The 11,007-nt window shown below is 45.2% G+C and overlaps 1 protein-coding gene across 4 annotated transcripts in view; it reads right to left on the bottom strand.

Moving 5' to 3' along the window:
• TARS3 (threonyl-tRNA synthetase 3) overlaps positions 1 to 10,732 on the bottom strand; it is a 52,010-nt gene extending 41,278 nt beyond the window's left edge. For 3 of the 4 annotated variants that reach the window (XR_010839867.1, XR_010839868.1, XM_067030114.1), the window contains exons 1-4: positions 10,263 to 10,620; positions 9,223 to 9,285; positions 8,308 to 8,504; positions 1,663 to 1,786 (exon numbers count right to left, since the gene is read on the bottom strand). Coding sequence is in view for 2 of the 4 variants with exons in the window: in XM_067030114.1 (XP_066886215.1) it covers positions 1,663 to 1,786; positions 8,308 to 8,504; positions 9,223 to 9,285; positions 10,263 to 10,547 (669 nt within the window). In the remaining 2 variants the exon portion in view is untranslated. Of the gene's footprint in view, positions 1 to 1,662; positions 1,787 to 8,307; positions 8,505 to 9,222; positions 9,286 to 10,262 lie in introns of all 4 variants that reach the window. The other variant, XM_067030116.1, reaches the window with a different exon arrangement.
• Between the last annotated feature and the right edge of the window lie 275 nt (positions 10,733 to 11,007).

Here is an 11,007-nt window from a genome sequence, read left to right as displayed (position 1 = left end):
AAATGCTCCTTGTTTCTGGTGTGCGTATTTATCAACTTTACATGAACATTCTTTTTTTTTTTTTTTTTTTTTTTTTTTTGCCATACGCGGGCCCTGTTGCAGAGCACAGGCTCCGGACGCGCAGGCTCAGCAGCCATGGCTCACGGGCCCAGCCACTCCACGGCATGTGGGATCCTCCCGGACCGGGGCACGAACCCATGTCCCCTGCATCAGCAGGCGGACTCTCAACCACTGCGCCACCAGGGAAGCCCTACATGAACATTCTTGCTGTCACTTTCAACATGAATTTACCTAGAGGGTGGGGACTATTTACTTTCCTATGTTACATCATGCACTAAATAGTCTTGTAAATAGAAGCATTTTTTAAAATAGAAGTTTAAAAATTTGCTATACAAAGGAGACGAATTTTTCTGTAAAGTAAAAAGTGCTTTACAAAATCATTAATTTTATCATTTGTAGATCTGAGTTTTCTAGATTTGCTTTTCTAGGATTTCTTTTTCATGGATATGCATTAAACATTCATAAATGGGTTTATGAATGGGTTTATGCTCAAAATCTTAATATGTTCAATAGGAAAATAAAATCCAAGAACAACAAAAAAGTCTCTGTTACTAAATTACACTAAAAGAAGCATCAAGAGCTTGGAAAAGTTACTGAACCATCCTGAGCCTGTGTACTATTAATACAGTGCCTGTGTGAAAAGGTAAGTACAGACTCAGGGAGATAACGTACACAAGGGGCTGGGGCTGGTGCCTGGCACAGAACATTCTCATTTTCATAAACAACCACAAGTATTTTGGAAGCCATGCAATGTGACACCAGGTTCCATGTTAGTATCAAGGTAGGCAGAGGGGCGGGCTGATGAGACACTCTAGAAACATTCCCCAAGATAATATGATAAATAAGTTTTCTCTTTTATGATGTCACTAAACACAGGGGGAAAGAACTCCAAAGAGGCCAATCCCTCCATGGAACATTAAGTTTGGTAGCTCCCCCATCCCCCCACCCAAACACCTGACAGACTGAAAGCCTGCAGCAGCCCACTGTTAAAAAGTCTGTTAAAGAACAGTGTCCGCAGGTCAACCAAGAGCCAGCTAGTGTGGGAAAGTGCTCAGGTCTTGGCAGGATTCCGCCCTCAGGAGAGGGTTAAAACTAACTGCTGGGCCAGCTACCATGGCTGCTCCTACTTGACTTCTCCGGAGGCTGACACCACCTGAAAGTGTCTAGTTGTTTATTTCCTTGCTCACTACCCCTCCCACCAGTGAACCCTCTGTAGCAGGAGCCTCTGCCGCCCCACAAGGTCTGGCACCTGCACCCAACAGCTTAGATACTAGTCTGCTGACTGAGGGAATCAATAGTTCACAAGTTCTGAGGTGACAGCTGGCATATAGTTAGGTGACAGTTGTTCGGGTTAGATCTTAAGTGAGAAAAACGAAATAATACATATAAGCTATGTATTTCATTTAAAAACTGCTCTTTCTGAATCACTTTTAAATATGGTGTTATTAATATTATATTTATTAAATACCAACATATGCATTTTAAACCTTAGAAGGCCACAAAACCCATTATTCTTGACTTCAGTATGTGGCTTCATAATTACATAATGTAATTGACAACATAAATAGACAAAGTATGGTGGGTTGGTCTTTAAACACTTACAGCTTGGGCTTCCTTGTCCTCAAACATGAGCAGCTCTAGGGTGGAGTCCCCTTCCAGCGGACGGTCCAGGTCCCACAGCTCCCCATTCACTTTGGCTATCACTGTGCTTTCCGCCAGCTCCTGACTGGTGAGAGAACAGTCACGTGGGCGTTAACGCATCACAGGCTAAAACAAAAGATGAAAATGATTTCCAGGGTTTCTTTCTTTAGTGGAAAGTACAAACGTAAACTTAATAGGATAGATTTTTTTTACATTTTGTAACACTTATTTTAAGTACAAAAGTAATAAGATACGTTCACTGTGAAAACTCAGATAACAGAGAATGCACAGAATAAAATAAAAATCACATAAACCTCATCACCCAGATATCACCACTCATAACATTCTGGCACGTTTATCCAGTCTTTATCTATACCTGCCCCTCCTTCACATCACACACACACACACACACACACACACACACACACACTCATCATAAAAAAACATAGTTGCCTACATAATTTTCTTCACAACCATGCCATCAGACAGATTCCCAGAACATTCTGGAAGGACCACACTGATTAAGGAAGCCTCCTCCTGCACACCAGGTCGTTGTGTGCTATCAGAGCATACACTGCACAGACATCCGTGCACAGGCGGCTTTGTTCTTTGGTGACTTTTCTGGGAATAGGTCTTTGGAAGTAAAATTGTTAGGTCAAACAGCATGTGCCTCTGAAGGACTGCTGATAAATATCGTCTGAATGTACCACTTCCACGCACCCTGATTTTTTCAAACTTTGCCAATGTGATGTTGGAAATGGTTGTTTTAATTTGATTTATTGGATTATAAATGTTTAATGGCCAGTTTACCTTTATGAACTATCCATGTCCTTTGCCTATTTTCTACTGAGGGGTTGATCCTTTTCCTGTGTGTGTGTGTGTGTGTGTGTGTCTTTTCATTAACATTTATTGTTTGAAAATTACTGACAAAAATAACATGTTAAGAGACCTAGAAAGCACAGAAAAGCATTAAAAAAAAAAAAATCACCCTCTGGATTTCCCTGACAGTCTACTGGTTATGACTTCGCGCTTCCAACACAGGGGGCACAGGTTCGACCCCTGGTTGGGGAACTAAGATCCCATGTGTGCGGCAAAAAAAAAAAATTCACCCTCAATCCAGTCACCCAGAAATTACTGTTAACATTTGCTGTCCGTCTTTCCACTTTTTTGGATAAATACATACACCAATGTAAAAATTTTAATAGTATTACTCTTTATGTTATATGATAACCTACTTTTAAAACTTAACAATAAACCATGACATTTTCCCCAACAGAAAACAGACTTGTAAAACATGCTATTTGACAGCTGCAGTAGAACTAAGATTTGCTTAATGAACCCACTGTTGCTGGGATTTGGGTTATTTCTTTGTGGATTTTGGTTTTTCTTGTCTTATTTTGACAATGACAAATAAAGCTGCAATGGACATTCTTGAACATTCATCTCAGTTCCTGATTATTTTCTCAAGAAAAATTCTAGAAGTAAAACTACTGAGTCAAGGGATAAGCACTTTTAATGACTTTAATTGGACTATATTACCAAATTTTCCTATCAGGAAAGGGTCCCAAAATACCTTTCTCTGTGCTCTCACCTTCAGGAGTACAAAACTGTGTCTTCTTGACAAAGTAACTTTTCATTTGCATTCCTGTGAGTAACTTGAGCAGGGGCACAGCACTGTGTTAACAGCACACACTCTAGGGTCAGGCCAACCTAGGGTTAAACACTGGACAATTTACTCAGCTTTTCTAAGTCTTGGTTTCCTCATCAGCAAGATGGGAATTACAGGACCTTCCTCATATATTTATCCTAAGGATTAAATAAGGTGTACTCATAATAAGAACTTAATACACGTTCAGTATTGTTATCAGTGGAGTAGAATTTTATCTTCACCTTTGCTTGGCCATGCCAGGCTGCTAAGGGCTCCTCAAGCCCATTCTCTCTGTCCTCTACAATCAGTGCCTGGCCGTCCTTGCAGCAGGAGGTAGCCACGTGGCTTAGGTGGAGGCAGAAGTGGTGTCCAGCACTGCGATATCTCAGCCTTAACAACATGCAGGGCACCTGTTCATCTGGCCCTCTGTAGATGGAGCACACATGCTACGACCTTTGGACCACACAGACAAGGGAACACTGTACCAGACCACCCAACAGCCAGATGGAAGGAATTCAGGTCCCCAAATAAATATATGGAGAAGCGCTGCCTGCCAGCCTGGACCCCGCATCCCCAGACTGCTGTCAGAGAGGCTCTGGTCGTATTTAAGGCACTAAGTTTTCTGTGGCCTGTTGCAGCAGCTTAGCCTGTGTCTTAACTAACGCAGAAATAAGGGCCTGCAAGTGAGTAACAAAAACAAATCATCCGGCATTGGCTTAGCAGATGGGCGGTGGGTTACACAGAAAGAGGTACTCAGATGTGGAAAGACAATAACCCTGTTACAGTATAACAGTGTCTCCTAAGACCTGCAGGCAAATAATGTGCTTACGATGCCTGTAGCACATGAGTAAACGCTTATACAAAGGCAAACGCTGGGATATACTGGGTAACTCTCGTGGCTTTTAACAAAATACTACCAGGCCAAGATAAGCTCAGACGGTATTTGTCCCCTTGCAAGGGAGGCTCTCTCCGCACGCAGCCAGTAAGCTGACTGGGAGTTCAGAAGTGTGAGGCTGTGCAAGACGCAAAAACAATCTTCTGTCCCAAAGAGCAGGAGGAACAGGCACTGACAGCCCTTCTCAAAGGCCACACAGAGACAGACAACACAGGCTGGTCCAACTACAAGGATCAGAGTAAGGGAGCCACCTGCCCCCAAACTCTGGTTTTGTCTGATCTTGGCCCATTTAATTGAGGGAGAGAGGAACAAGCAAAGGGCAAAGGCCAGGGAATAAAAGGGTGAGAAGTCTCTGTCTAGGAGAAATCTTCAGTATGGTTACTTTCATGGGAAACTGACTAGAAGCTTCTAGTTAGAAGCCTACTACGGTTAACTGCTTGAGGGAATTGTTTTGCCAAACAAACTACAAGCCCAGCTTACAAGTACCCGCGACTGATCCCCACAGGAGCCCTGAGCCCCACGTGTGCACCAGCCGGAGCCGCACCAGCAAACCTCGCAGCCTCCACGATGAACAACTGCCCGCACTTCAGATGTGGCAAGTGAGGGCAAGGGACAACGACAAGCCCTCCAAATTGCAAAATCAGGGCCAACAGAGGGCGGTGGACAAGAGAGCTGCTCCCAGAGGACAAAGGGTGGCCAGATGGTTTGACCCGAGCCCCACCCACGGCCGGGCTGCAGACAAGATCTGGGGGCTCCTGAGCACCACTGTCTGCCGCATCACTCCTCTTTTTTCCAAATGACACTTCAATCATGATTGTGTTTATCCCACCACCACATACACGTGGCGTGGGCAGCCTCGTCTATCAGTTTACTTGCTGCTAGAGCACGAGCAGCCAGCCGATGGGAGTGTTGTGTGCTTCACCTGAAAATCCTGGGTTTTCTGTTGCCAGGGCCTGGAGTCGTCTCGCCAGGAGAGTGAGGGAGTGTGGGGGATGACACACGGCGGATGCTCACAGGTGTCTGCAGGTCCCAGCGGCATGCTGCAGCGGATGCCATCCCCAAGACCATCCTTCCTCTCTCCTGTGGTGACAGTGCCTAGGCTGGACATGTGGCCAGCCAGCAGGAGCTACGTTTCCATTCTCTTACAGACGGTGTGGCTGTGTGACTAAGTGTGAGTTAACAGGCTGTAGGTGGGAATTAAAACGTGCTGCTCCAGGGTCTTGGCCTCAAAGTACCCTTGCTCTCCAGCCACTCTTCCCCTGCCTGCAAGAAGGTCCATGGGTGTGACCCAGCCTCAACCCCTAGACGTGGACAAACCCTACCTAAGGAGATGGCAGAGCAACAAGATGCGGGGATCTTGGGTCCATGAAGGACTGCCTAGACCAGAGACGCCCACCAGCCTGGCCACCACGAGTCTGTCAGGGGAGAATGTGGCATCTGCCTTATTTAAGCCATGATCTCTAGGGGCTCTTTCCTGCAGCAGTTTAGTCAGAAGCCCCTGGGGGGCTCCTGGAAACACAGATGACTGATTCAGGAAGTGTGGGATGGGGCCCGAGAATCTGCTCTTCCATCAAGTTCCCAGGTGACGCTAATGCTGCTGGCTTGGGGACCACATTCCGAGAACTACGTTTCAATGAACTACTATGAACTGTCCTTTGCTCATTTTTTCTGCTGGGGTATTTCCTTGGGATAAATGGCTATGTATAGAATGACTGGATCCAAGGGTTGGGGTCTGCACATTTAAGAAAGAGACTGTGCCTCTGCATCCACCCTCCAGCAGTGCCATTTCCCCAAAATCATATCAATATTAACCATTATTAATAAATCTTTGACAGACCAATAGATATACACAATTACTTTAATTTGCATTTCTAAGATTATCTTTTCCTTTTTATGTGTCATTTTTACGCATAGCTGTTTTTCCTAAGTGTTTCTGATTCTGTCTGTCTTTTCCTTAATGATTTGTACCTTACATGTTATACTTAGTAAGGCCAACACTCCCTCAGAGCAGGGAAAATCATCCATGCAATCAAGTCTCAATAAACCAAGGGAACAGTCAGTATAATTTACTAAAACAATTATTTTTAACTTTATTTTTATAACCATACACCTTGCTGCATCCTTACTTATTTTAATAGTTTTTCAGTTAATACTCTTCTCTAATTCACTTTTTTAGTTTCCTCCTTGTTTGTTCTTTTTCTAACTGCCTGAGTTGAATTCTTAGTCATTTCATTTTTTTTATTCAATAATAAAGGCCTTCAACACTATAAATCTGTTCCTGATCACCATTTCGGATGTATTACACAGATTTTGAAATATATTCTCTTCATTAGAAGTATTTTCTAAGAATACTCTTTTATTTTTTATTTCTGAAAATACTTTTTATTTCTTTCCACCTGAGTATTTTGAAGCTTTTTAATTTCCTAGTTTTGTTTTGTCTTGTTGCCATTTAACACTTACTGAGTTCACAACGGATTTCACTTTGCTCACAGAATGCTAACTGTGTGTTTCTGTATTTTATTAAGGTTCTGAGGAACCGAAAGCACAACCACAGGTGCTAAGAGAGAAGGCACCATCTGGGCCACAGCACAGAGATCAGGGAGTAGCCACGAAGCCTACCTTAGAGTGTTATTATTCAGACCATATAATCTTAATTTTGGGCTATTTGATCAAAAACTGAGAAAGGCATGTTAAAGTCTGACACTCCTGAGTTCCTATAATCTTGTATTTCTGGCTTGATGCTACGTTATATAACTCAAAAAGGTGTGTGACAAATTGGGAATTACACTGTTCTTCTATTTTAAAAATAAGCCTTCGTCTCCCATTCAATGATTTCAGCCCTAAATTCTGCTGTCTGATGGTAACATTAAGACCACTGCTTTCTTCTTATCAGGTTTGCCTGATACAGCTTTGCCCATGCTTTAGTTTTGGACAACTTTAGTTTTTAGACACTCCTGCAACCCCTCTGTCATTAAACTCGAGGGTGGTTTTAAACTGGTACCTGTGGGAATGCAAGTCACTGACTGTACAATAAGAACACATCCTATAACGAAATGACCTTGTTTCCCAAGCTTGGACAGCCTCTTCAGTGCAGGACGGCTCAGACTTCAATCCGCCAACATGCAAATGACTCTCCACGAGGAAACATAAACTTATTTTTGCCTCAAAGCCCATTCCCAGCACAACTATTCCTCTCTCCTGGAAAGCACAGGAACAGGTTGGGAGGGGCCTTTAGGGTGTATGATACAATAGGATGAAAAATACAATCTTAACCATATTTTTCAAAGGAAATCTGAAGATTTTAATTGTTGAAAAGTTTGCTTTTTAAATAATAAGTTTATTTACATGGCAGTTTTGAGCTATAGCTTCCACAGAATTTTATTTAATGCCAGGAATTAACATTAGTCAAAACAACACAACTTCACTGAAGTATCTAATTTCTAGGAAGGTCAAAGCTTCCAGGGCTGATCATAGTTCTAACACATACATCTTCAATCTATAATTAATAGGCCTTTTTGTACATTTCTAGAGTTGCTTTCATTTTCAGAGTATCTCTCACATATAGTATTTCATTTAATCTTTACAATCTCGTAAGGTAAACGATAAAAGTATTATTATTTCCACTTAAGATGTAAGAAAACAGGCTTGGAAAGCTTGAGGGATCTGCCCACATTGGTCCAAAGACACACCCACAGTTATTTACTGGTGGAACAATGGCTTGGAGTCAAGCCCAACAAAAGACCTGTAAAATCTCATGGAAATAACTTGATGATGAACCGGATCAATGTAATGTCACCTGTCAAGGATTATACATTTTTCTCTACTATATATTTTTATTAGAACTCTAAAAGTTGGACCCTTGAAAGAGAAAGAGATTGTGTTCTGATATTCAATTACTTATTAAATGGCCCCTTTAGAAGCCAAGAGGGAAATAATTACCTAATTACATTTAATTTATTCAACTGAGTAAGAAAAGAATATTTTAGCAGTCCCTAAGAACACATTTTCACCAAGCTCTGGCCCAACACTTAGTACTGATTATCTGCTCCACACTACGGTTTACCTAATTTCAGCAGCCACTTGGTAAGGTGTTGTTTTCCAAGCTTCTCCTTCCACTGTTTTCCCATCAGCCACTCTTACTGTGATTACATTGCTTGTATTCCCCTTTTTTTCATAAATGGCAAGTAAGAGCTGATGATCTTTCTTCAGTATTTCAAAAAGCTTCAATCTTTCCTTCACAAAATTTGGTGGATTCTTCACCTGAAAACCATTAGAATACAGCAGGGTTAACAAACACAGTCCACTTTTTTCTAACTGCTCAGCCCTAAATAAGGCCCACCCCTTCTCAGCAGGCTCAGGTCATGGCCCACACCAGCCCCTATGGCTCTGCTTTCACTCTCACCCCCTGGAGACTCCCCTCCCAGGGTCTAACTCCCTCCTAGCTCTCAGGGTCCTGCTCAAAGCCCTCCTCTTCCAGCTACCACACCCACTGGCATCACCCTTCTCCACAGGTTTAACATGTTCTTGCACAGAGCCACATAACTCAGCCCTTATTGATATTACCATCTGACTTTGTTCTCTAGTTGTTTCTCCCGTTTGTCTGAACTCCTCAACCTGACAGATCCCCGAGGTCAAGCATAATCCTCCTCTGCTCCTACCAAATGTTGATGTGCCTGATCAATTCTGGTTGTTTTAATGATTTATATTTAAAAAGCAAAGAAGCCAGTTTCCTTACCACAAAAGAAGAGCTCTGCTTTCTCAACTTAAACAGACTAAGGAGCCCTTTAGAGCTGTGGGGCTGGCTCACCTCTAAGTTAAGACATCTTGTATCTAAGGCTAACAAAATTTTAAACACACTCCTGTGGCCCAAGTCGTAATTTACAGCAACTGTTTTAATTAAAAACCCTGCACAATTAACTACATAAGCATATCTAAATTATAGGTAGTATTTTATATTATTTCCACAGCAATGACTTACCTCACTGTCAGGCCCGCCTTCCTTCTTTTTAATGTCGTTTCCTTGGCTCTGACTAGAAGGAGGCTGAGAAATAAAGGGAAATAATAAACAACTCATCCCAATGACAACAAGGAGCAACATATCTGAAGCAGGAGAGGGACAGGCCAGCAGGCAGCAAGCGTTCTATGTTTAGAGGCTCACGGCTGGGGCTTTCCTGACCATTACCTACAACTCTCAACAGGTCAGCCGTTTTCTGGGGTTCGGTCTTTCCTGAACGTGCATTTTCACACATTCTTGCTAAGTACACTTAATATATTTTGCTCTTTAAGGTTTTCCCCCCTAAATTTTAAACAAATAATGTCCCTGGATTAATGGTTGCATAGGTGCTCCCAGAGACTTTAAATGCACTGTTTCAGGAAGGTGTTCCCCAGGAGCACCACAGTCCGCTGGTACAAAGACTGAGAACACCCACAGTCTGAGAAGGCCTTCAGAACTTAGAAATGCATTACGTTAGAAGAAAGTAAGTGAACTAAAACATTAAAATACGCTATTAAATGACAATGTTAAATATGCAAATCTCAAGATAGACCTCCAAAACAAGGCAACAACTAAACACCCCAAACCACCTATCATAAACAGCTCAGACCAGCCATTCACCAGGGAGAAGGGAAGTGTTTCTACGTGGAGCTGTTGGTCTTCCTGCCCAAGAAAAGAAGCGTGAGTTTTAAACACTACAGCATTTTTTTCAAAGACAGGAAAATGCTATTTCTGCCACTGAAGAAAATGTGCGGCGAGCAATTTACGGGAAGAGCTGAGACATTACAGCGTTAGGTCAGCCTGGCGATCGCTGGAAACGCAGCAGCCCCGGCGTGTCCAGCCTGTCGCGGGTTCCCAGCCAGAGTGAGGGCACCGGGCAGGGGGCCGGGAGGGCAGGCCCCGCCCCGCCCCGCCCCGCCCCGCCCCCGCAACGCACCTGCCGCCGCGCACAGCCCCACCTGCCGCCCCAGGGCTCTCAGCGCACCAGCTCCGCCGCGCCCTGCGGACAGGCCCCCGCCCGGTACCTGCGCGCCCGCGGCCGGGCGCCCGGCCTCCTGCCGCAGCGTGCTCTCCCGCCGCTCCTGGTGGCTCAGCTCCTCCGCGAGGCACAGCCGCAGGCGGTACAGACGGTGGCGCAGCTCGCGGTTCTCGGCCCGCAGCTGCGCCACCTCGCGCGTGAGGCACGGCCCCTCGGCCTGGCAGCGGTCGGGCGCGTTCAGCTGCTCGTCCTTCAGGCGGTGGACCTCCGTCCACAGCCAGCGGATGTCCTCCTCCTGCCGCGCCAGGCGCGACGCCACGGCATCCGCCATGGCGTCCGCCTCGCCTCACACAGGTACCGATGCCCCGTGGGATACAGTCGCCAGCTAAAGGGCGCACTGCGGTGTCGGAGCCGGGGCCGACGCTATATAAATAGCGGCGGTGGAGGGGGGGAACCGGGCGACGGGGCGGGGCGGGGCTGGCTGGCTGTGCAGTGTAGGGGCGGGACCGTAGGAGCTGAGAAGGGCGGAGATATGGGGCGGGGCTATAGGAACTGTAGGGGGCGGGGTGATGCGGAGGGGTGGGGCCGGCTTACACTGCAGGGGCGGGCTATAGGAACTGTAGGGGGCGGAGTGAAGGGGAGAGACTGAGCGATAGGAACTGTAGGGAGGGACGATGGGGAGGGGTGGGGCTGGCTGTGAACTGCAGAGGCTGGGCTATTGGAACTGTAGAGGGCGGGGAAAGGAGAGGGGCGAGGAGGCTGGCTGTGCACTGCAGGGGCAGGGCTGTAGG

Source organism: Kogia breviceps, chromosome 3, assembly GCF_026419965.1.
Source record: "Kogia breviceps isolate mKogBre1 chromosome 3, mKogBre1 haplotype 1, whole genome shotgun sequence".
NCBI lineage: Eukaryota > Metazoa > Chordata > Mammalia > Artiodactyla > Physeteridae > Kogia > Kogia breviceps.
The sequence above is the reverse complement of the archived record's forward strand: the minus strand, read 5'-3'. Positions and strand labels throughout refer to the sequence as shown.